The following is a 26945-nucleotide window of genomic DNA, read 5'->3' as shown; positions in this document are numbered from 1 at the left end:
AAACAAGCACAGACTGGTGGGACCGCAAAGTGTTGCAGGTATGGAATGATTCCCTGTGGCTGAGAAACTTTCGTATGCAGAGGGCCACTTTCATGGAACTTTGTGACTGGCTGTCACCTACCCTGAGCATGTCAAGATTCCTTCTACACTCTGAACTCTAGGGTACAGATGTGGGGACCTGCATGAAAACCTTCTAAGCTTACTTTTACCAGCTTAGGTTAAAACTTCCCCAAGGTACAAATTAATTTTACCCTTTGCCCTTGGATTTCCACTGCCACCACCAAACTTTATCTGGGTTTACTGGGAAACGTAGTTTGGACACGTCTTTTACCCCAAAATCCTCCCAACCCTTGCACCCCACTTCCTGGACAAGGTTTGTTAAAAAGCCTCACCAATTTGCATAGGTGACCACAGACCCAAACCCTTGGATCTTAGAACAATGAAAAAAAACATTCAGTTTTCTTACAAGAAGACTTTTAATAGAAGTAAAGGAATCACCTCTGTAAAATCAGGATGGTAGATACCTTACAGGGTAATTAGATTCACAACATAGAGAATCCCTCTAGGCAAAACCTTAAGTTACAAAAAAGACACACAGAAAGGAGTAGTCATTCTATTCAGCACAGTTCTTTTCTCAGCCATTTAAAGAAATCATAATCTAACACATACCTAGCTAGATTACTTACTAAAAGTTCCAAGACTCCATTCCTGTTCTGTCCCCGGCAAAAGCAGCATACAGACAGACCCAGACCCTTTGTATTTTTTCCCTCCTCCCAGCTTTTGAAAGTATCTTGTCTCCTCATTGGTCATTTTGGTCAGGTGCCAGCAAGGTTACCTTTAGCTTCTTAACCCTTTACAGGTGAGAGGATTTTTCCTCTGGCCAGGAGGGATTTTAAAGTGGTTTACCCTTCCCTTTATATTTATGACAGAGCACAAAGACACCAAAATGAGAGCAGCCCTCACAGTTGAGAAGCGAGTGGCCATAGCCCTGTGGCGGGGCGAGAGATGGAACACATAACCCTTTCTTGTCCCTGGAACACTGGGGTGGCCAGGACGTAAACCACAAGGGGTACATTTCCATGGTGCTGAAAGCACTGGTGGATCGCAAGGGACGTTTCACCAACATCAGCGTGGGATGGCCGGGAAAGGTGCATGAAACTTGCATCTTCAGGAACTCTGGTCTGTTTGAAGAGCTGCAGGAAGGAACATACTTTCCAGACCAGAAAATTACTGTTGGGGATGTCAAAATGCCTATAATTATCCTCGGGGACCCAGCCAACTCCTTAATGCCATGGCTTATGAAGCCGTACACAGGCATCCTAGACAGTAGAAAGGAGCAGTTCATCTATAGGCTGAGCAAGTGCAGAATGGTGGCAGAATGTGCGTTTGGATGTTTGAAAGCATGCTGGCGCAGTTTACTGACTCCGTTAGATCTCAGCACCACCAATATTCCAATTGTAATTGCTGCTTGTTGTGTGCTCCACAATATCTGTGAGAGTAAGGGGGAGACATTTATGGCGGGGTGGGAGGTTGAGGCAACTCGCCTGGTGGCCAGTTTTGCACAGCCAGACACCAGGGCGATTAGAAGAGCACAGCAGGGCGCGCTGCACATCAGAGAAGCTTTGAAAGCCAGTTTCATTACTGGCCAGGGTACGGTGTTAGAGTTGTGTTTGTTTCTCTTAAAGTTAACCACCCCCTATATATATATATATATATGAAAGGAAATAAGTCACAATTGTTTAAAAAATGTTCTTTATTATTTGTTACACAAAACATTGAAAGAAATCAGAAGCTAGATGGGGGAGGGGGTTATTGGGTTGGGGGGTGAAGAAAGAGGGAAGGACAAGTCCAGAAACCAAATCAAAATTTAGGATATGCCAGCATTCTGCTGCTTGTGCAATCCTCTAGGGTTGACTGTGTGGGTCCCCGTAGCCTCCCCCCACCCCATGTTCTTGGGCATCTGGGTGAGGGTGGAGGAAGGGCGGTTATTCAGGGGCTGCAGCAGCAGTCTGTGGTCTTGCTGCCTTTCGTACATTAGATCCACCATACAGTGGAGCATGTCAGTTTGCTCCCCCATGAGCTTGAAAACAGCATCCTGCCTGCTCTTTAACTGAGGTGACTGTATTCCACTTCACCTCTCCAAAACACTCTTCAAGTAATTTCCCAGCTTTGGGACACAAAAGTATCTAGAAATGGGTGAATTTCTTCCAGACGAATCATAGAATCATAGACTTTAAGATCAGAAGGGACCATTATCATTTTCTACTCTGACCTCCTGTACAACACAGGGAACAGAATCTCACCCACCCACTCCTGTAACAAACCTCTAACCTCTCTCTGAGCTATTGAAGTCCTCAAATCATGGTTGAAAGACTTCAAGATGCAGAGAATCCTCCAGCAAGTGACCCATGCGCCACACTGCAGATAAAGGCGAAAAACCCGCAGGGCTTCTGACAATCTGACCTGGAGGAAAATTCCTTCCCGACCCCAAATATGGCAATCAGCTAAACCTGAGCACATGGGCAAGACTCACGAGCCAGGTACCCAGGAAAGAATTCTCTGTAGTAACTCATATCCCACCCCATCTCACATCCCATCACAGGCCATTGGGCATATCTACCGCTAAAAGTTGAAGAATAATTGATTGCCAAAGTTAGGCTATCCCATCATATCATCCCTTCCATAAACTTATGAAGCTTATTCTTGAAGACAGATATGTCTTTTGCCCCCACTGCTTCCCTTGGAAGGTTGTTCCAGAACTTCACTGCTCTGATGGTTAGAAACCTCAGTCTAATTTCAAGTCTAAACTTCCTGCTGGCCAGTTTATATCCATTTGTTCTTGTGTCCACATTGGTAGTGAGCTTAAATAATTCTTCTCCCTCCATGGTATTTATCCCTCTGATATATTTATAGAGAGCAATCATATCTCCCCTCAGCCTTCTTTTGGTTAGGCTAAACAAGCCAAGCTGGTTGAGTCTACTTTCAACAAACAAGTTTTCCATTCCTCGGATCAGCCTAGTAGCCTTTCTCTGTACCTGTTCAAGTTTGAATTCATCTTTTTTAAACATAGGAGACCAGAACTACACACAATATTCCAGATGAGGTCTCACCAGTGCCTTGTATAATGGAACTAAAACCTCCTTATCTCTGCTGGAAATACCTCGCCTGATGCATCCCAAGACGGCATTAGCTTTTTTTCACAGCCATATCATATTGGCGGCTCATAGTCATCCTGTGTTGAACCAATAATATGAGGTCCTTCTCCTCTGTTACATCCAAGTGATGTGTCCCCAGTTTGTAACAAAAATTCTTGTTATTATTCCCTAAATGTATGACCTTGCACTTTTCACTATTAAATTTATTAATAATTTATTGTAAAAAAAAAAACAATGACGTTGGGGTCAACCTGAAACTATTCACAAATGTGTTACAAAGATTCCTGAAAGCCTTGTCCCAAAACAATGTGTGTGCGGGAGGAGGATTTAGGTGCCGGTCGCAAAACAGCCACCTTTAGGAGGTGGTGATGCTCCCTTTCTTCGTAATTTTTAGCTCAATAGATAGGGTGTTCAGGTGTGAGGTGGGAGATCCAGGTTCAATTCTCCCTTCTGTCTAGTGCTGGAGAACGATGTGCACTTCATTTCCTCTATTTCTGGAAAGCATCCCATCCCCTGAATCATGTACTATTCCAGTATGGGTTGCTCTCAATCTCTCCTTTCAAAGTTGTTCTCCGGTGGATAACAAATTAAAAAACCATTGGAACAGAGACATGAGGTTGAGCATGTTGGTGCCCTGAACCACTGGTCTATAGAGTCATTCTCTCTTTCTGGCCCTGTGATTCTTCCTGTGTTTTATCCACAATGCAACAGCTTCAACAGGAGAGACTGAGGCCATATCTACACAACTGGCTCAATCGGGACTACTGCGATAGATGAAATGGTCTTGATTGAGTAGGTCTGGGGAAGACAACTAAATCGATGGGAGAGTGCTCACCTGTTGAAGTCAGTCTCTGAGGGAGGTGGAGTACAATGTTCCATTGTGGATATTCTTCAGGGCTGGTCTACTCTAACGCTGTTGGATGATCTGTGTTACACTACTTCAGTTGCATCCAATGAAGTGAGCTGTAGCTCACGAAAGCTTATGCTCAAATAAATTGGTTAGTCTCTAAGGTGCCACAAGTACTCCTTTTCTTTTTGTGAATAGAGACTAACACGGTTGCTACTCTGAAACCAATACTTCAGTTATGTAACTCTCTGGTTGACATAGCACGGTGTGGACACCGCTGTAAGTTAGACTAACTGAGGGTATGTCTACACTATGAAATTAGGTCGAATTTATAGAAGGCGTTTTTTTAGAAATCGGTTTTATATATTCGAGTGTGTGTGTCCCCGCAGAAAATGCTCTAAGTGCATTAAGTGCATTAACTCGGCGGAGTGCTTCCACAGTACCGAGGCTAGAGTCGACTTCCGGAGCGTTGCACTGTGGGTAGCTATCCCACAGTTCCCGCAGTCTCCGCTGCCCATTGGAATTCTGGGTTGAGATCCCAATGCCTGATGGGGCTAAAACATTGTCACAGGTGGTTCTGGGTACATATCGTCAGGCCCCTGTTCCCCCCCTCCCTCCGTGAAAGCAAGGGCAGACAATCGTTTCGCGCCTTTTTTCCTGAGTTACCTGTGCAGACGCCATACCACGGCAAGCATGGAGCCCTCTCAGGTAACTGTCACTGTATGTCTCCTGGGTGCTGGCAGACGCGGTACTGCATTGCAACACAGTAGCAGCAACCCATTGCCTTGTGGCAGCGGACGGTGCAATACGACTGGTAGCTGTCATTGTCATGTCCGAGGTGCTCCTGGCCACGTCGGCCGGGAGCGCCTGGACAGACATGGGCACAGGGACTAAATTTGGAGTGACTTGACCAGGTCATTCTCTTTAGTCCTGCAGTCAGTCCTATTGAACCGTCTTATGGTGAGCAGGCAGGCGATACGGATTGCTAGCAGTCCTATTGCACCATCTTCTGCCGAGCAGCCATGAGATGTGGATGGCATGCAGTCCTTCTGCACCGTCTGCTGCCAGCCAAAGATGTAAAAGAAAGATGGAGTGGATCAAAACAAGAAATAGACCAGATTTGTTTTGTACTCATTTGCCTCCTCCCCCGTCTAGGGGACTCATTCCTCTAAGTCACACTGCAGTCACTCACAGGGAAGGTGCAGCGAGGTAAATCTAGCCATGTATCAATCAGAGGCCAAACTAACCTCCTTGTTCCAATAAGAACAATAACTTAGGTGCACCATTTTTTATTGGAACCCTTCGTGAAGTCCTGCCTGAAATACTCCTTGATGTAAAGCCACCCCCTTTGTTGATTTTAGCTCCCTGTAAGCCAACCCTGTAAGCCGTGTCATCAGTCGCCCCTCCCTGCGTCAGAGCAACAACAAACAATCGTGCATCTGAGTTGAGAGTGCTGTTCAGAGCAGTCACAATGGAGCACTCTGGGATAGCTCCTGGAGGCCAATACCGTCGAATTGTGTCCACAGTACCCCAAATTCGATCCGGCAAGGCCGATTTAAGCGCTAATCCACTTGTCAGGGGTGGAGTAAGGAAATCGATTTTAAGAGCCCTTTAAGTCGAAATAAAGGGCTTCATCGTGTGGACAGGTGCAGGTTTACATCGATTTAAAGCTGCTAAATTCGACCTAAAGTCCTAGTGTAGACCAGGGCTTAGTCAACTTGAAGTAGCGTAACTTAGATCAATTTACAGCAGTAGCGTAGACCAGTCCTGAGAACGATGCAGGACAGAACATAACCCAGTCATCAGGATACTGTCCGGCAATGTGGGAGACCCACTTTTAAATTGTTTCTCCCCATCAGACAGAGGGGGGATTGACCAGAATCTCCCACTTCCCACGGGAGTGATCTAATCACTCATTTAAAGTCTACAGGGGAAGCAGCACCATTAGTGCCTCTTCCATTCCCATCCCTTTTGTCAGTGTGGCCCTACATTGTCTTTGCATTTACATTGAAAAGTATCCAGGAAGGAAAGGAAATGTTCCATTTCTGGTCATGTTAAATTGTTCCTTCGACCCCACAGGACATTTCTGTCAATGTTTTCAATTTGCCAAACATTTAAGGAATTTTCAGATTTGGATCAGATTGATCTGAATTCGTTTTTCAATGTTTTGTAACTTCCCATGAACCCAAAAGACAGCTATTGGCCCAGCTCTATCCATTTCTCACTCTCCGTAACCCGAGCTGTACAATTCCCAGAATCCCTATTCTTCAGAGTCCATAGGACTTACTCGCAGAACTAAGAGTAAGACCTCATAGCTAACCTGCTGATGTGGTATAAACATTTAGTGTCTGAAATGACTTTTTCTTTCTGTTTAATTTATGTACTAGAGAAAACTCACTCTTGCCATATTATTTTGTATTCAATTCAGTGCAGATTCTCAGAGTGGACGCACACACACCATCTTCTCTTTTGTATGTTACCCTTGTACTTATTTGTTTTGTTGCTCCCTTAACTTAAAATAAAGGCCATTTTGATGGAAATCACCATTCTCCTCCACATGCATGGATATAAACCAGACGGAAATCTACACAACAACCCCACAGAGGACATAAAGGGCTACAGAGGATCAGGAGGGTGTGCAAAACTCCCTTTGGTTCCACCATGGAAACCACACACTTTATACTTGCAACTGCATAACAAAACCAAACCCTCTAAAAAGCAGAGGGAGATAGAGTTAAGGCCTCCCTCTTCTTTCCCAGTGCAAATAGATCTGTGCTTTCAAAGCACATCACGTATATTCAGAGATGTGAAACAGGTGCCTCCTGGAATTTTCTTGGAAGAATAGCTTAATAAAGTGCTGATCTTAGATGGGGCCTTCAGGCCTTGCTGGAATACAAACAAATTAATAACAATAACAATAATGAACAATAGTATCATGGGATCTGTGAAATTACATTCCAATGGTCTGGGAATTTAATTCACCGGTTTCTGCTCCCCTTCGCTATACCGGTACTGAGTTAATAGATTCAAGAATTGGTTGGGAGTTTATTCATTACTTTCCTCAGGGCATCCTTCACTTCCGTGTTCCTCAGGCTGTAGATGAGCGGGTTCAACATGGGGATCACCAGAATGTAAAATACTGAGGCTATTTTGTCCATGTCCATGGAATAGCTGGAGGTGGAATGTAAATAAATGAGGAGTTAGATGCGGTAAAATATGACCACTGCAGTCAAGTGGAAAGTGCAGGTGGAGAAGGTTTTTGCTGGCTCTTGGCAGAGCAGATCTGCAGGATGGCAGAGATGACATAGAAATAGGAGAGGAAGACAGTCAAAAGGCTGCTCACTACAGTATAGGCAATGAAGGCAAACATCACAATCTCATTGATGTGGGTGTCAGATCAGGAGAGCGCCAGCAGTTGGGGAATGTCACAGAAGAAATGACTGATGATGTTGGAGCTGCAGAATGACAGCCGAAATGTACAAAACATGCGCATCATTGAATCCACCACCCCCACAGCACACACACCAGCCACCAGCTGTTCACAAAGCTGCCTGGACATAGTGACTGTATAGAGCAGTGGGTTACAGATGGCCACATAACGGCCATATGCCATGACAGCCAGCAAGAGGCACGCAATATCAGCAAAAGAGAGAAAGAGATACATTTGCACAGCACAGGCAGTGAAAGAAATGCTTTTCCTCTCAGCTAAGAAATTCAGCAGCATATTAGGGGGAACTGTTGAGGAATAGCAGAGGTCACAGAAAGACAAATTACTGAGGAACAAGTACATGGGGGTGTGGAGTCGGGGATCAATTGTGATTAACAAGATCATCCCCCCCATTCCCGACTAGGGTGATACCATAAATCAGTAGGAACACCATAAACGGGGACCTGCAGCTCTGGACGATCTGTCAGTCCTGAGAGAATGAACTCAGTCACCTCCGAGTGATTTCCCTTTTTCATCTGCTCTGAACAGAGATCAGGCAGCTACAGAGATGTGGGCAGGTGGATGGTGCAGAAAACCTGTCCTTTCTCTGTAATGAAGTGAGTGTAGATAAATGGAGATCAGTTTCTCACAGGAGATCAGTACCTGCTCCGGGAAGGTCTTAGTCCACAGAGGCAGGTGTTCACAGCTTGTCGTTCCAGGTGTTCGATGAAATGCACATACTGTGCAAATACAATGACAGGAAGTTTAATCATGCCCCACACACAAACACTCCTGTTCACTAATGTGAACAGGAAACAGTAACAGCTGTGAGAGAATCAGTCTGAAGGGATTATTCCTTAGCTAAAGACGAGGTGAGAGTAAAGGAGTGTCAATCTTTCTACCCTCTTTGGGCAAGGGAAGCTCTTTGGCTTGGCATGTCCATTTGGGGTAAAATTTCTTACAGTGCTAATTATGCTTTTTGGCATTTACTTGAGCCTGTATGAAAACCCAGAGACATAATGGGAAGCCCTGGCTTCAGTGACTATGTAATTGCCTGTTTTTTTTCCAACCAAGGAGGTCGCTCCTTTAGTTGTAGGGGTAGGAGTTGGGACTGAGGCTTTTGGTGCTGGAGGTCTGGAATTCAATACCTGCTAATCCCCATGGTGTCTGCGTGTATGTGTGACTGTCATTCAAGACAATGGCATGTACCTGCTGAGAAGAGAGAGAGATGTGTTGATGTTTCCTCATTGACAATTTGGAGCATTCGGAAGCTTGATACTAAGACATGTGATCTGTGGGACATGATTCCTGAAGCAACTAGGAATACCTGTGCTCAGAGAGCCATAACACCTAATTAATGCATTCAGTTAGGCAAAGCCACCCTCAGTATAGATTTTCCTTCACATTCCAGCCTTTTGTGCCTTTTTGGCACCACTAATTGGGCCTATACTTTTATAGATATGAGCCTGTTATTTTTCTCCTTTTCGTCCTCCTGTTCTTCTGCTCAAACTGTGTCACACATTTCATTTAGAATCATTAGTGCCACCTGCTACCTTGCGCTGAGGTTGGCATGTCTGGGGCTGGATCGGCAATGATAAATACATTTCTTACATCAACAAGAACATAACCCTCTATGAAACAGCGGTAAAAGCAACAGCATTCCCATGGGGATAATATGATGCAGTTGGGATTGTTGTATAGCTTTAGCCATGAAATACAATACATTTGTCTGGGTACACAAAGTAGACATTCTATAGGCAGTATTAAAGGCATTTTTTTTTGGCTTGATATATATTTTGGAGCATGTGAATTTGTCCCTGTAATTTGGAAATTTTCTGAACCTCTGGTAGGATTGAAAGCAAATTTTGGAATCGGTCAGGTACTAAAGCTGTCCAGTTAAAGGGTATCTGGAATCTACGGGCTAATTGTAGAGTTTTATCCGCAGGCCAATGAATGATATGATTGCCTGTGGCTGTGGTGAGATTAAAATGTACATCATTCAAAGTGGTGGTTTCAAGATTCACACAGCTATTATTAGCTTGGAAAAGTAGGTTGTCCTGGCAGGGTAGTCCCGTGTCCTATACCCTCCCAACAAATGTTGTAATGAACAGTGACAACTTCTCCTGGTTTTTGTCTTCGTATACATTGAAGTTGTCGGGCTCTAATGGCCAGTGTGTCCATTGGCTTCCAATCCCTTCCCAAATGTCAGGGGTTATTCCAGGAGCACTGACTACAAAGTGGTTGGGCTTACCAGGTGGTTTAAGTTCCCAAATGTCTCAGTGAATTATCCAATCCCACATGCATCCTCCCCATGGACCTGGCAGGATTCAGTAGGTGGGAGCCCATACCCCTCCGACCAGCCCGTATGCTTGGAAGGAGCACTGTGAACGTCTGCACCTCCATTCAGAAAATGTCCAAGTATGTCGCCACGGCCACAGATTACATGGAACTCCGGAGGTATTTGTAAGGGCAGTAGGCCATGCCTGATGTTCAAGATCCTTCTGAATGGCCTTAAGCTGGTCATTCAGAAAATTCTGAACCACTGATCAAGCCACATCCCACTGAAACGCCTTTCCAGCGTTGGTGATACCTAGTACCAATTCTGTTAACAGCTTTTGGGTCATTGAACTAAGGGCGGATATATGGTATAATTCACCAACACCAGCCTGAACCTGGTCTAGCTGTGCTCCAGTAATAAGGCTCATGGCTTTTTCCAACTGTCCCATTTTTTCCTCATGTTGCTGACCTTTATGGATATTCCAGATTGCAGCTATGCGATTTGCACCATCCCATAGGTGTTCAGCCAAGTCCCTCTTCTTTCTAGTGGAAACCCAGGTGCTTTGCTGTGTCAACCGAATGGAAGCTCCTTTTGAACAATTAGGATATATAGAGGTAATCTGAAAAGTAGATAAGGGTGGTGTACATTTTACAGTCCCTAGTGTAGCATGAAATACAGTCCTTCGGTGTCCCAACACACTAACACATCTCTCCCTTGTGAAGTATTAGACCACATCTGTTGGCTAAACACCTTCACAAAAAGGCTGAGAGACATCACATCAATGGCCTAGGACGGGGTATATTACAATAGGGCACAGGTCAAATGATCAGTTACTGGGACATTTTCAGAAACAATAATGTTTTCAGCAGCAGGACAAATTTTGGGGGCATTTGTTTGATTATTTACCAGTTGGGTGATTAAATAACAGTAAGGGCATTTTTTATCTATTATGCTACAAACTCCAGGAATGGCCATCACATTTGTCCAGCTATGGGCTCCATTAATTTTAATTTCTGACTTTTGGGGCTCAGTTGCTGATTTCTTTAAATGGCTGAGAAAATAAGTTGTGCTGAATTGAATGGATATTCCTGTTTTTGTGTCTTTTTGTAACTTAAGGTTTTGCCTAGAGGGATTCTCTATGTTTTGCATCTAGTTACCCTGTAAGGTATTTACCATCCTGATTTTACAGAGGTGGTTCTTTTTACTTTTTCTTCTATTAAAATATTCTTTTAAGAACCTGATTGCTTTTTCATTATTCTTAAGATCAAAAGGTTTGGGTCTGTGTTCACCTATGCAAATTGGTAAGGATTTTTACCAAACCTTCCCCAGGAAGGGGGGTGCAAGGTTTTGGTGATGATTTTTGGGGAGAAAGATGTTTCCAAATGGGTTCTTTCCTAATAAAATAAAATCAGTTAGACATTTCGTGGTGGCAGCGAAAGTCCAAGGACAAAAGGTAAAATAGTTTGTACCTTGGGGAAGTTTTAATCTAAGCTGGTAAAAGTAAGCTTAGGAGGTTTTCATGTAGGTCCCCACATCTGTACCCTAGAGTTCAGAGTGGGGAAGGAACCTTGACACCTACTAATTGGTTGTAGGTATAGATGATATCTTCTCAGTTATTCCTGGTTCCAGAGTAACCTCCTTGTCCTGGCCCCAGTAGGTGGAATGTAAAACCTATAGGATGTGTAAGAGTACTCCAGATTATCTAGCTGTTTATAGGATGTCAATCACAATGGTATCCTATGTCCTTCCCTGGCTAGGTTACTCCCCAAAGTAGGAAAAATAGGTTCACTCGTTTTGCTTGATGGAGACCACATGATGACCAGAGGAACTGAGGGGGAGGCCACAGCATGCTACGGACTTGTGCAGTTCATAAATATGTCTATCTTGCATGCATATTTTCTGCACACAGCGCTCAGCTATAAGATGCTAAATAAATCCATGAATCAACTAAAATAGTCATGCTCTCATCACAAATAATAATAATATTTTTATAATGTATGTGAAGTTATAAGATTACAATGTATCGTGTTATTAATACATGTTCCAAACTGAGGCTGGCAAACTGCTCTGTCTTAAACAAAGAAATGTGTGCTCTACTTAATTTTGTACTTAAACAGGTGAGGGAAAAGCAGCAGGGAACATCCTTCTGCATAGACACTTTGTCTTCTGGTAACCAGGTGCAAAAGTTTCTCAAAGGGGGAATAGGACTCTAAAAAGAAGGTGCAGACATACCAAGGCACTGTCTGCTCTCTCTCTCTCTCTCTCTCTGCCAATTGATTCACTGCATTGGAAAGGAGAAAGGAAGCAGCAATTGGACTCGGGGATAGGTCCCGAAGTAAGATGTGTGGTCAGTAAGACTGCTGAGAGCATGTAGTGAGGAAAATTTTGCTCTGAATTTCACATCATTTGTTAACTTAGGCACAAGTTGCATTCTGGCTTTTATTCTTCCTGAAACCATCTCTGACTTATGTGACTCCTTATTTGCACTCACTTAAAATCTATCTTTGTAGTCAATAAACTTTGTTTTATCTAATCCAGTGTGTTTAAATAGAAGTGTCTGAGAAACTAAGTTGCAGGCATGTTAGTGCTATTAAAGAAATAATGGACAATGTAGCTTGTATTGTTCAGGAGAGGACTGGGCAGCACAGGACATACATTTCTGGAGGGAAATCGAAGACTAGGGAGCGTGTTGGGGTCACACTGCAGTATAACCAAGGGTGGTGAGATCCTGAGTGTAACCCAACTATTCTTGGCCAGGCTGCAGTTACACACACATGCTCTGGGTGTGATTTGCATGTGAGATGGTTGTTTGTGAGTATCCCAGGTGGAAGCCACTTCGGTAAGGCATTGCAAGGTTGCAGGCAGCTCTGACACAGCTGCTGATTATTAGGAGTTGGACCCTAGTATGTCACAGCCACCAACCTAGGAAATATCCCAGTAACACCAAAGGTGTGCTGCTTTCTGAGAGTAGCATTCAATTGACAGGAATGGGTGAGGTCACCACAAGGATGGGCCCATGCACTGATCCATGGCTGCAGATGCACAAAGAAAATTGTGGTCATCACCTCTCCACAAGGAGATCCAGGTCAGGCCCAGTAATGACTCTTCCCTTCTTCACTATGGTAGCAGAAATTATCCCGCATGGGTGTGCAGGCTTTCTAGTATTATCAGTGGTCCAGGGCATGTTGGTGTCTCCTTCTTGTAAGTTGCACCAACCTGTGAGGAATTGCAGGGTTGATTATATTAGTTGGAAAAATTGATGATACAAGTCAGCTATATTCTTTGGCATAATCCATGGGGGAGGGGTTACAAAGAATGGATGCAAAGTCCTGCTTCCCTGAACACAAGCAGAAACAACGAACAGCCAGCAGTCTCTGAATTCAGAAAGTACCAAGTCTGTCGTTCCAGGTCTGTGCCCAGGAAACACTATGCCCCTACTTTCTCTAGGAACTCATAACTCCTCCTCCTGGTTTCTGTGCCTCCTGTGTCCCGGAGGTGCCTGAGGCAGTACTCACTGAAAATGCCAAGGTCAGGGCACACTGCAAAAAGGAGGATATTACCCAAAGTGGTAGTTAACACTGAAGATCTCAGCAGTATCTCTGCAGATGCTGCAACAAAGCATCTCCGAGCATGCCACCTCTGTCGCGATTATTCTTTTCTTAACTTATTTATTTCCAAAACTTATTCTTCATGAAACAGAATGTGATGTTGCACCCCATAATTCTTTATAGAAATATGCTCATGGCTGTAAATATGACATAACTGGTATATGTTTTATGTGAGATAGGCCATTTAACACCTCTGCAAAGGCTTTGGTCTACTGGATATATTCATCCTATTTGCATGCATGTATCATTTTTTTACTCAAAGTTTTGAATATCTGTTATGTACTTGTTTGATTTTAAGTAGCCTCAGTGAAGCAGTTGGTCAGCTTCTTGAGAAAAGACTATTCTCTGTAAGTGCCCATTCAAGAAACACTTAAGCTAACAATGAACTTTGAGAGATGCCAATCCACATCTGAGCATTCCTGGGAATGTGGCGTCGGCCTGTCAGGATCTGTGTCATGCATAGACATGTGACTTGCCCATGTGACTCCAAAACTCCATCTTGGAGCTGGATTCTGCTTAGGAGAGGGGAAGAGGTTTCCACCCACAAGAGAGACTATATAAGCCCCTGGGAAACCCCTCCATTTTGTCTTCAGCTGGCACAAAAGGTAGTCTTTCTACACCAAGAAGATGCCTGAAAGAAAATGGTACAAAGGATAGTAACTACAGGGGTGTGAGTGATTGCTGGACTCAGATTAGGAGGAAGTCTAGTCTGTAAAAAAAGGCTTATTGCAACATCTCTGAGTGTGAGATTTACCTTCATTTAGTTTTTTATTGTATTAGGTTTAGACTTATGTGTTTTATTTTATTTTGTTTGGTAATTCATTTTGTTCTGTCTGTTATTACTTTGAACCACTTAAATGATATTTTTTGTATTTAATAAAATCACGTTTTACTTATCAATTAACGAAGAGTATGTATTAATACCGGGGGGGGGGTGAGAGGGGGCAAACAGCTGTGCGTATCTCTCCATCAGTGTTACAAAGAGTAAACAGTGTATGAGTTTACCCTATATAAACTTCATACAGAGTAAAATGGATTTATTTGACTTTTGGACTCCATTGGGAGCTGGGTATTTGAGTGCTGGAGACAGGAACACTTCTTTAGCTGTTTTCACTAAAGCCTGCAGGTTGTGGGGGATGTGGTTCATACTTGGATCTGGGTTTGCAGCAGGCAAGTGTGTCTGGCTCAAACAAGGTAAGGTACTGAAGTCCCAAGCTGGCAGGGAAAACAGGCTCAGAAGGAGACTCAGCATATCGCGTTGCAGTCCCAAAGGGGTTTCTGTGACCCAACCCATCACAATGGTGTAGTCGAGCAGGATCTGTGCACAGCTGATTGCTTTGAGACACTTGGAGTAATTTTAAGTGAGTCTTGGTTGTGGTGGGTGGAGAACAGACAAAGTGGTTACTGGTTTGTTATTTTCTGATTGCTTATTTCGGGTAAGGGAAATAGGGATGGAAAAATAAGCAAAATAAGTATGAGTGAAGATCAAAAGAAGCTAGAACGGCAGAAGTTGTGGAATGGCCAGAAAGGCTGAACACTGGGCACTGGGAAAGTCTCTGTTAACTAAGAAGCCCCTGAACAGAGTGAATCTCAGCTTCAGTAAACTGCACAGGGAGTGTGGCCCAGTACAAGAAAGCAGGAAAATGACCGCCAGTGAGGCAGCTGCTAAAGTAGAGCTGGCCAGAGTGGAAGCAGAAGAGAAGGCAAAGGACCTGGAGTTTCAATTGAAGCTCAAAGAGGCAGAGGCAGCCAAGGAAGCAGCTGCCCACAAAAGGGCTATGGAAGCAGAGGCAGCCAGGGACAAATGAGCCCTGGAGTTAAAAGACAGAGAAATACAGGCCCAGATTGAGGCCCAGAAGCCTGAACTGGCTGTTATGGAGTGGAAGAGACAAAAGCATCCAGCAGCTGGCCCCACTTCCCCAAAATACACAAATGGCAGCAACAGTGTCTGCGGTATGATGAGTCCAGTGATATTGCCGAATATTTCATCAGCTTTGTGCACCCTGCACACAATTCCTGACAATCAGCAGATAACCACGTTGGTAGCAAAATTGACTGAAAGAGCTCTGGACGTATTCAGTAAGATTCCTATTGATGACGCTTCAAACTATGGTAAATTTAAGAAACTGGTTTTGAAACAGTTTCAGATTACACCTGAAACCTATAGGTTTAAATTCAGGAGTCTTAAGCGAGGATCTGGATAGAGTAATGTGGCTTATGTAAATGAAATGAGAGATGTGTTGGATAAGTGCGTGAGGGGAAAAGGCATTACAAGCTTGGAAGAAATGTGTGATTTGGTTACTCAGGAACAATTCCTGAATATGTGCAGTGATGTTGTAAAAGAGCATTTGTGGGACAAAAAGGTGGATGCAGTGGGTGGATTGGCTGAGTTTGCAGACTCTTTTGAGCCATCACAAGCGGCCGTTAAACAGAAACCGGGGCAGAGGGGCACAGGGATGGGGGAAGCAGAATCACCATTTTACCCCAGAGAAAGAGGAGGCTGAGCGTTCACCTCCCCATTCCCCTGTTACTCGTCCCAACTCTCCTGTACCCGCAGAGGAGACCAAGAGGTGCTAGGATTGTAAGTCCACTGAGGAACTGAGGAATAAATGTCCTTTGCTGAGTGGGAACAGGCAGCAGGTAACACATGAAGCTGCTGCTTCTCAGAGCCAGGCTGCTGCCTCTTTCCACACAGGATTTGTAAAGGGGGCTTCTACCCAACCAAGCAGTGAGCACATGCATGCTGTTAAACTGAATGGGAAAGTTCTCCTGGGATTGAGGGACACGGGGGCAGAGATTTCTGTGGTCAGGATGGACCTGATCCAGGAGAAGGATTTGTTGCCAGGGGAAATGGCAGAATTAGAACTGGTGGGAGGTTAGAAAGTCCTTGCCCCTTTAGCTAAGGTACACATGGAAACTGGTGATTTGCAGGCTGAGCTGACTGTTGCCACAGTGGCACACAATTTTGCACCATTTCAACCGGGGAATGATTTCTTTGATGTTGCAGAATCTGTGCCAGGCTTGGTTAACAGCGAGAAGGAATCTTGTGCTCAAAGCACCGGGGTGGGGTATGTGTGTGAAGTCACATGGGCTAGTGGGGGAATAGGAGAGAGTCTCTTAAATTCCTCTGTAGCAGTGAAGCTTGCAGCCTTCGGGGCAGGAATGGCTGTAACCAGTTCCTGTAGCTCCGGGGCTCAAGGCAAGTGCCTGCGGGAGGAGTTGGAAAAAGCCAGCTCCTGTCCTGTGATCATCTGCCTGCTGGAGGGGAATGTTCCACCTGTTATAAGGAGGCCATCCCAGCTCCTGACTGCCAGGAAATTTAAGGTCATCAGGGGACAGGCCCTGTTCTGGAGTGCACAGAAACATGTACCCCAATGATGGAAGTTGGGGTCCTGGTAACCGCTGTGGTGGGAAGAGAGCCCAGGCACTCTGTAGCTGGAAGCAAGCCCAACCTGAGGGAAAGAGGGGGATTTTGCTGGCCAGGGAAGGGTCTGTCCTAGCTGGTAGCTGTGAGCGCACTGCTGGAACAGGGTCACCTTCCCTTTTGGGGCACCCACATAGAGCCCATAGAAGGAAGTCCAGATGGAAGGTGAGGGGAGGCTGGAGGGTCTGCCCACTTTTGTAGGGAGGCTTTTTCCCAGGAGGAGGGTGAAAAATCTGCATTTAAAATGTCAGACCCCCTCCTGTGAATCAGGTTTTAAGGGAAGACTGTGGGTCAGATCTACTGGAGGGGAGCGCCCACCCAGCTGACCTCTTGGTAATTGAGGGGATCTTACTGATCCAAAGCATTCCATTAAAGAATGTTATTCCTAATATCCTTATAAAAAATAACACTCTCTCTTCAAGGCTGGTGGGAGAAAATCTCTGCACTTGGAAAGCTTCACAAGAGGGAGCGGCCAAGGGCAGGCATGGTTGCAGTGCCCCTTTCCTTGCCAAAGCCTCAAACATATGCCTGAATTAAAAGCCTTCTCGAAAGAGACAGAAGAATCTGCATCAGAGCCCCTAGCATGGTACACAAAGGAATTGGGAAATGCAGTAGACACTAAACTAGTTAAATTGTGTGAACAAAGCCTGTCCGTGGAATATTTCATTTTAGTCTTGTGTCTTTTGCTACTTCATCTATGGGTCAAGAGAAAGGAGATAATACTCGTGGTAAACCCTTCAAAGATGTGAGACACACCTGTTTTGTGGAAAAAACTTTTGTTCATGCTAGGGATGATGACAAGACAGTCCCACAAGAATGTTGCTTTTTGGCTTATACCTAAAAACAGGCTGGAAGCTTGGCATAGCATCAAAAGAATAACAGGCCTACACTGCTGTGTGGAAGGGGAAACTGAGGCACACTGCCTCATGGCATTGGTGGCTAAATGCCAAGACACCTCCACTTTAACAGATATTGCTGTCTGCCTTCAATTAGCAATACTACACCCCAACTTGTTTTCAGGCATCCGGGGACCAAGAACTCCAAACCCTGCTAGAACACCAATTAATGACATCATACGGTTTAGAGGTACTAAAAGGGGGTGTGAACAGAAACAAAGAGGGATTTTACATGTACTGCCTCCACCATGGACAGTGTCCAAGTCTCTGGCAGTATGTTCAGGAGGAGGGTGTGATGTTGCACCCCATAATGCTTTCTAGAAATATGCTTATGAGTGTAAATATGGCATAAGTAGAATGTGGTTTATGCTAGATGTGCCATGTAACATATCTCTGCAAAGGTTATGATCTACTGGATATATTCATCCTATTTCCATGCATGTAACAGTTTGTATTCGAATTTGTGAATACTGGTTATGTACTTGTTTGATTTTAAGTAGCCTCAGTGAAGCAGTTGGTCAGCCTCTTGAGAAAAGACTATTCTCAGTAAGTGCCCAATCGAGAAACACTTAAGCTAACAATGTGAGCTTTCCTGGGAATGTGGCGTCATCCTGTAAGGAACTGAGTCATGCATGGAAATGTGATTTGCCCATGTGACTCCAAAACTCCATCTTGCAGCTGGATTCTGCATGGGAGAGTGGAAAGGGTTTCCACCCCCAAGAGAGAGACTATCTAAGCCCCTGGGGAAACCTCTCCATTTTGTCTTCAGCTGGATCAAGAGAGGGTGAGATTTACCTCCATTTAGTTTTTACTGTATTAGGCTTAGACTTGCATCTTTTATTTTATTTTGCTTGGTAATTTACTTTGTTCTGTGTGTTATTAGGTGGAACCACTTAAATCCTACTTTCTGTATTTAATAAAATCACTTTTTACTTATTAATTAACCCAGAGTATGTATTAATACCTGGGCGGGGGGCATACAGCTGTGCATATCTCTCTATCAGTGTTATAGAGGGTGAACAAATTATGTTTACCCTGTATAAGCTTTATACAGAGTTAAGTGCATTTATGTGGGGTTTGGACCCCATTGGGAACTAGGCATCTGAGTGTTAGAGACAGGAGCACTTAAACTGAGCCGTGGGCAGGGCAAGGGACACACCTTTCTACACTTGACATTCAGCTCCACTATACCCCTCCACCACATGCACACAACTAGTGCCTGATGCACACCAAACACACACACACAGACAGAGTGCCCACTACACACAGACAACCTGACACTGAGCTTGATCAGATTGCAGAATAATGTCTACTGGGAAGCTGGCACAGCTGGAATATTTCCAACTAGCCTGAACAAAAAGAACCAAAGGGGTTTCTACTGCCCTGGCAGGGAGATAGAACTAGATTTCCCAACTGGCCTTTTTGATCGGCAGCTTCTCTGAGGCCTGGTTTATGCTTAAAAATTATATCAACAGAGCTCCGTCACACAGGGCGGGGAAACTTTTCACACCCTGTGCAAGGCTGTTAGCTTGTACTGACCCTCAGTGTAATTCTTTCATTGACAGAGCTACTGCCTCTCAGAGATGTAGATTAACTATATTGAAGGAAAACCCTTCCATGAACGTGGAAAGCATCTACACTCTGGCTCTGCTGCACACCATCTCTAAGTCAAGTAATGGCTTTAATATAGGTTTCAGAGGAACAGCCGTGTTAGTCTGTATTCGCAAAAAGAAAAGGAGTACTTGTGGCACCTTAGAGACTAACCAATTTATTTGAGCATGAGCTTTCGTGAGCTACAGCTCACTTCATCAGATGTTTACCGTGGAAACTGCAGCAGACTTTATATACACACAGAGAATATGAAACAATACCTCCTCCCACCCCACTGTCCTGCTGGTAATAGCTTATCTAAAGTGATCAACAGGTGGGCCATTTCCAGCACAAATCCAGGTTTTCTCACCCTCCACCCCCCACACAAATTCACTCTCCTGCTGGTGCTAGCCCATCCAAAGTGACAACTCTTTACATAATCAAGTCGGGCTATTTCCTGCATAGATCAAGGTTTTCTCACATCCCCCCCACCCCCATACACACACAAACTCACTCTCCTGCTGGTAATAGCTCATCTAAACTGACCACTCTCCAAGTTTAAATCCAAGTTAAACCAGAACATCTGGGGGGGGGGGGGTAGGAAAAAACAAGAAGAAACAGGCTACCTTGCATAATGACTTAGCCACTCCCAGTCTCTATTTAAGCCTAAATTAATAGTATCCAATCTGCAAATGAATTCCAATTCAGCAGTTTCTCGCTGGAGTCTGGATTTGAAGTTTTTTTGTTTTAAGATAGCGACCTTCATGTCTGTGATTGCGTGACCAGAGAGATTGAAGTGTTCTCCGACTGGTTTATGAATGTTATGATTCTTGACATCTGATTTGTGTCCATTTATTCTTTTACGTAGAGACTGTCCAGTTTGACCAATGTACATGGCAGAGGGGCATTGCTGGCACATGATGGCATATATCACATTGGTGGATGTGCAGGTGAACGAGCCTCTGATAGTGTGGCTGATGTTATTAGGCCCTGTGATGGTGTCCCCTGAATAGATATGTGGGCACAATTGGCAACGGGCTTTGTTGCAAGGATAAGTTCCTGGGTTAGTGGTTCTGTTGTGTGGTATGTGGTTGTTGGTGAGTATTTGCTTCAGGTTGCGGGGCTGTCTGTAGGCAAGGACTGGCCTGTCTCCCAAGACTTGTGAGACTCCAAGACTCTCACAAGTCTTGGGAGACAGGCCAGTCCTTGCCTACAGACAGCCCCGCAACCTGAAGCAAATACTCACCAACAACCACATACCACACAACAGAACCACTAACCCAGGAACTTATCCTTGCAACAAAGCCCGTTGCCAATTGTGCCCACATATCTATTCAGGGGACACCATCACAGGGCCTAATAACATCAGCCACACTATCAGAGGCTCGTTCACCTGCACATCCACCAATGTGATATATGCCATCATGTGCCAGCAATGCCCCTCTGCCATGTACATTGGTCAAACTGGACAGTCTCTACGTAAAAGAATAAATGGACACAAATCAGATGTCAAGAATCATAACATTCATAAACCAGTCGGAGAACACTTCAATCTCTCTGGTCACGCAATCACAGACATGAAGGTCGCTATCTTAAAACAAAAAAACTTCAAATCCAGACTCCAGCGAGAAACTGCTGAATTGGAATTCATTTGCAGATTGGATACTATTAATTTAGGCTTAAATAGAGACTGGGAATGGCTAAGTCATTATGCAAGGTAGCCTGTTTCTTCTTGTTTTTTCCTACCCCCCCCCCCAGATGTTCTGGTTTAACTTGGATTTAAACTTGGAGAGTGGTCAGTTTAGATGAGCTATTACCAGCAGGAGAGTGAGTTTGTGTGTGTATGGGGGTGGGGGGGATGTGAGAAAACCTTGATCTATGCAGGAAATAGCCCGACTTGATTATGTAAAGAGTTGTCACTTTGGATGGGCTAGCACCAGCAGGAGAGTGAATTTGTGTGGGGGGTGGAGGGTGAGAAAACCTGGATTTGTGCTGGAAATGGCCCACCTGTTGATCACTTTAGATAAGCTATTACCAGCAGGACAGTGGGGTGGGAGGAGGTATTGTTTCATATTCTCTGTGTGTATATAAAGTCTGCTGCAGTTTCCACGGTAAACATCTGATGAAGTGAGCTGTAGCTCACGAAAGCTCATGCTCAAATAAATTGGTTAGGCTTTAATATAGACATTCTCTGAATCGATGAGGGTATTTCCCCCTTTCTATCAAAGCTATTTTTCTCTCCTCTTCCATTTACTCTTCTCCCTCCCTTGGTAAAGCTCTTTCCTTCTTTTGATAGGTAAAATATGTTCAGAAACGTTGAAATTTCTCCTCTAAGGATAATTCTTTACTACCCCTCCCATGAATGGCTCACTGTCATTTCAATTAAAGGCTGAAATGCTCTGAAACTGACCTGTTTGTCTCTCACTTAGTGGGGGTTGTCACCTGTGAGGTGGGAGATTAAGGTTCAATTCCCTCTTCTGTCCAGTGCTGGGCAAAGCCATGTGTAACATTGAAGTCCATATGCTTTATGAAAATATGCTTCTGAATAAAACATAACTGGAATATGCTTTATGCTACATGCCCCATGTAACAAGTTATTATACAGATTATAATCTACTAAGTGTGTTCATCATATTTCTTTACATGGATTATTTGTATGTCCAGAGTTAGGAGAAAAAGGTATAAACTTGTATTACTGATGAAGACATTTTAAGTGGAGGCCATTAAAGGTGCTTCAAAATCAATGAACTGTAAATGGCTCTGTTTAACTGCAAGACTTCCTGTGTACCTGTGGGACAACCCAAGAAGAATGGAGATTGGGGTTTTACAGTGAAGGTGACCATGTCCCCTGATAGTGAAATCCATCTTGAAGCTGGTACTTTTCCAGATGGAGTGGAATTATAAAAAAGATTTCCTGCCTTATGGAATTTGCGAAGGGAAGCAAACAATGAGTGTCTTCAGCTATCTTAAGTCATGGCCTCCCCACCCCAAGGAGATACATGCAAGGACCTGGAAACAAAAGAACTGTAACCACAGGAGTGGGTGAGAACAGGCTGGACCCAGGTCAGAAAAGGCATGTGACCTGAGAAGGATTTTACTGTAACACCTGGGATAAGAAGTTAACATTTGTAATGGATTTCTGAGTGTATTAAACTTCACCTTGCATGTTTTGTTTTATTTTGCTTTGTCACTTATTTTGTTATCTCTGTTATTTCTTAAAGCCCCTTAAATCCTACTTTTTATAATTAATAAATCACTTTTGTTTATTTATAAATTCAGTGCAAATAATTGTTACCGGGGGGGGGGAGCAAACAGATGTACATATCTCTCTTGCAGTTATATAGAGGGTGAACATTTATCATTTTACCCTGTGTAAAGTTTATACAGAGTAAAATGGATTTATTTGGGGATTAGAGCCCATTGGGAGCTTGATGTCTGCATGCTGGACACATACATCCTTCTGAGGTGGTTTCATTCTAGTTCTGCCCTATGAGTCTTCCTCTGTTTTGTCCACTGATTTCAGTTGAGGTCTGCAGACCTTCTTGGAATATAAACAAATGAGTAACAATAACAGTACAATAATGAACAATACTACCCTGGGCTCTGGAAAATTAAATTACAATTGGCTGAGAATTGAATTCACCAAGCTTCCACTCCCCATCACTGAAGAGGTAGAGAGTTAAACAGATTCAAGAATGGTTAGGAGTTTATTCATTGCTCTCCTCAGGGCGTCCTTCACCTCCGTGTTCCTCAGGCTGTAGATGAGTGGGTTCAACATGGGGATCACCAGCGTGTAAAACACTGAGGCCACTCTGTCTCTGTCCATGGGATAGCTGGAGGGGGGACGTAAATACATGAAGACTTGAGTGCCATAAAACAGGACCACAGCAGTCAAGTGGAACGAGCAGGTGGAGAAGGTTTTGCGCCGGCTCTTGGAAGAACTGATCTGAAGGATGGTGGAGATGATATAGAAATAGGAGAGGAGGACAGTCACAAAGCTACTCACTACAATGCAGCTCATGAAAGCAAATGTCATAATCTCATTGATGCGGGTGTCAGAACAGGAGAGTGCGAGCAGCGGGGGGATGTCACAGAAGAAATGATTGATGATGTTAGAACTGCAGAATGACTGCCGAAATGTAAAACATGTGTGTATCATTGAATCCACCACCCCCACAGCGTACACCCCAGCCACCAGCTCTTTACAAAGCTGCCTGGACATAGTGACCGTATAGAGCAGCGGGTTACAGATGGCCACATAACGGTCATACGCCATCACAGCCAGCAAAAGGCACTGAACATCTGCAAAAATGATACAGAGAAACAGTTGCACAGCACAGGCAGTGAAAGAAATGCTTTTCCTCTCGGTTAAGAAATTCAGCAACATCTTAGGGGAAATTATCAAGGAAAAGCAGAGGTCACAGAAAGACAAATTACTAAGGAACAAGTACATGGGGGTGTGGAGTCGGGGATCCATTGTGATTAACAAAATCATCCCCCCGTTCCCCAGCAGGGTGATGCCATAAATCAGTAGGAACACCCCAAACAAGGGGACCTGCAGGTCCGGACGATCTGTCAATCCTGAGAGAATGAACTCAGTCACCTCTGAGTGATTTCCCTTTTCCATCTCCTCTGAACAGAGATCAGGCAGCTACAGAGATGAGGGCAGGTGTATGGTGCGGAAAACCTGCTCCCTTTCTGTAATTAAAGAAGTGAAGATAAATGGAGATCAGTTTCTTAATGGACTTAAGTACCTGCTCCAGGATGGGCTTAGTCCACAGAGCCAGATGTTCACAGCTTGTAATTCCAGGTGTTCTATAAAATGCAGACACTGTCCAAATACAATGACACACAGGTTAATCATGCCCCCCACACAAACACTCCTGTTCACTAATCTGAACAGAAAACAGTGACTTGTGATTCTGCTGTGAGAGAATCAGTCTGAAGAGATCCAGAGAAGCAGCCATGTTAGTGTGTATCTGCAAAAAGAAAAGTAGTACTTGTGGCACCGTAGAGACTAACACATTTATTTGAACAGAAGTTTTCGTGAGCTACAGTGAAGTGATGAAGTGAGCTGTAGCTTACAAAAGGTTATGCTCAAATAAATGTGTTAGTCTCTAAGGTACTACAAGTCCTCCTTTTCTTTTACTCTGAAGGGATTGGTCCTTAGCTAAAGAAGGTGAGAGAGTAAAGGACTGTCAGTCTTTCCACCCTCTTTGGGCAAGGGGAGATCTCTTGCCTGGCAAGTCCGTTTGCAGTAAAGTTGCTCGCTGTGCTAATTAACCTTTTGGGCATTTACTTGAGCCTGTATGAAACCCAGAGACAGAATGGGAAGCCCTGTCTTCAGTGACTAGGTAATTGCCTATTTTTTTCAACCAAGGAGGTCGCTCCTTTAGCTGAAGGGGTCGAAGTTGGGGCTGAGGGTTTTAGTGCTGGAGGTTTTGAATTTAATACCTGCTGATCCCCGTGGTGTCTGTGTGTGTGTGTGACTGTAATTCAGGACAATAGCACCTACCTGCTGAGGAGAGAGAGAGAGAGAGAGATGTGGTGGCATTTCCCCATTGACAGAAACTGCCAGTTTGGAGCATTCGGGAAGTTTTATACTGAGATGTGTGATCTGTGGGACATGATTCCTGAAGCAACTGGGAATACCTGAGCTCAGAGAACCATAACACCTAATTAAAGCGTTCAGTGAACCAAAGACACATTCTGTGTAATTCATGCCCTGGGGATTAATTTGTCCCACTCTTTCTTACTATGCTATTAAATGATGCAATTACTACCAGAGTTACAGAGTATGAGGTTAGGGGTACATTTCATTCTGCTGTTTTCAGTGCATACCGGGTACCTCATAGAGCTGATACTCAAAGGGGGCTTGTTTGTGGAGACCTAAATCTTTTTGCTAAAAATATTTTGGCTTGGAAATACCACGGGGGTGCATCCAGTACCACACACCACCAATATGTGACATGGGCCAGGCTCCCAGGCTGCTCTACATCCCTCATGGTGCATGATGGTCTCTCCTCTTGCTGAACTTTCCTGGAACATCACCAGAGGCCCACAACAATCGTTTAGGGAGGAGGGGAGTTTGGAATGTTGATGGAAATCTTATAATTTCCAGGGAAAAGATAATTTCATGGAAAAAAGAGTTGACTGGAAAATCCAATTTTCCATCAAAAACACTTGTGAAGAAAATTTTTCAGCCAGCCTTAGCAACAAATTCGGAATCAGAGGAACAGAAAGTTAGATACAGGTGACACGTACTTATTGTTGGCAGCTGTAGCTAATGTCTTCTCAGTCATTCATGGTTTCAGAATCACCTCATTGTCCTCGTCCCAATAAGTGGAATGTAAAACCTGTAAGTCATGTAAAAGTACTCCAGATTATCTAGCTATTTATAGAGTGAGAATCATCCAAGGTATCCTATGTCCTTCCCTTGCTAGGTTACTTCCCAAAAGTAGGAAAGATCGATTCACTCATTTTGCTTGATGGAGACCACATGATGACCAGAGGAGCTCTGGAATTACGGACATGTTTTGGACTTCTGCAGTTCACAGACTATCCCTATTGCTTGCATATTATCTGCACAAAGAGCTCAGATTTAAGATGCTAAATAAATCTATGAGTCAAGTAGAAATAGTCATGCTCTCATCGCAAATATTAATACATTTTTGATAATGTATGAGAAGTTATAAGATTACACTTATCATGTTATTAATACATGTTCCAAATGGAGGCTGGCAAACTGGTCTGTCTTAAAAAAAGAAATGTGTGTGTTGGTTCATTTTGTAGCTAAACAGTAACCAGAGTCATCAAGCAGGAAGGGAAACAAAGGAAGCCCAAAAAGGTGAGGAAAAAGCAGCAGGGAACATCCTTCTACATAGACATTTTTTCTTTTGATAACCAGGTGGAAATGTTTCTCAAAGTGCAGAAAGGACTATAAAAAGTAGGGGCAGAAAGCCCAAGCCATTGCTCTCTCTCTCTCTCTCTCTCTCTCTGCCTGCCCATTGATGCATCTGATGGGATAAAGGAAGCATCCCTGGGACTGGGGGAGGGGTCCTGACCTAAGAAGTTTGGTCAGTAAGACTGCTGAAAGCATGTTTTAAGGAAACTTTTGCTTTGAGTTTCACATCATTTGTTAACTTAGGCACAAGTTGCATTCTAGCTTTATTTTTCTTGTAACCATCTCTGATTTCTATTTAAATACACTGGATTAGATAAAACAATAAAAGAATGTTTATTGACTACAAAGATAGATTTTAAGTGAGTACGAATTAGGAGGCATAGAAGTGTCTGAGAAACTAAGTTGCAGGCATATTAGTGCTATTAAAGAAATAATGCATAATGTAGCTGGTATTGTCCAGGAGAGGACTGGGCAGCACAGGACATACATTTCTGGAGATAAAAATCAAAGACTGGGGAGTGTGTTGGGGTCACCCTGCAGTATAACCAAGGGTGCTGAGAGCCTGAGTGTAAGCCAACTATTCCTGGTCAGGCTGCAGTTACACACACATGCTCAGGGTGTTATTTTCATTCTGGACAGTTATTTTTGAGTGGCCCAGGTGGAAGCCACTTCATTAAGGCATTCCAAGGTTGCAGGCAGATGTGACACAGCTGCTGATTAGTCTGGGTTGGACCCTGGTATGTCACAGCCACCAACCTAGAAAATATCCCAGTAACACCAAAAGTGTGGTGCTGACTGACAGTAGTGTTGGATTGG

The 26945-nt window shown here is 44.0% G+C and overlaps 1 protein-coding gene and 1 pseudogene across 1 annotated transcript; both read right to left on the bottom strand.

Moving 5' to 3' along the window:
• Positions 1-7028: 7028 nt before the first annotated feature.
• Positions 7029-7965, bottom strand: LOC125629743 (olfactory receptor 5W2-like; annotated as a pseudogene).
• Positions 7966-22904: 14939 nt separating this feature from the next.
• LOC125629750 (olfactory receptor 5W2-like) lies at positions 22905-26038 on the bottom strand. Its single transcript, XM_048835148.2, has 2 exons — positions 26030-26038; positions 22905-23852 (listed from the first exon to the last, which is right to left on the bottom strand). The coding sequence occupies exons 1-2, from the start codon at positions 26036-26038 to the stop codon at positions 22905-22907; spliced, it is 957 nt and encodes a 318-aa protein (XP_048691105.2).
• Positions 26039-26945: the final 907 nt, after the last annotated feature.

The sequence above is a fragment of the Caretta caretta genome, chromosome 6 (assembly GCF_965140235.1).
Source record: "Caretta caretta isolate rCarCar2 chromosome 6, rCarCar1.hap1, whole genome shotgun sequence".
NCBI classification, from domain to species: domain Eukaryota; kingdom Metazoa; phylum Chordata; order Testudines; family Cheloniidae; genus Caretta; species Caretta caretta.
Note: the sequence above shows the minus strand (reverse complement) of the source record. Positions and strands in the feature narration are given on the sequence as shown.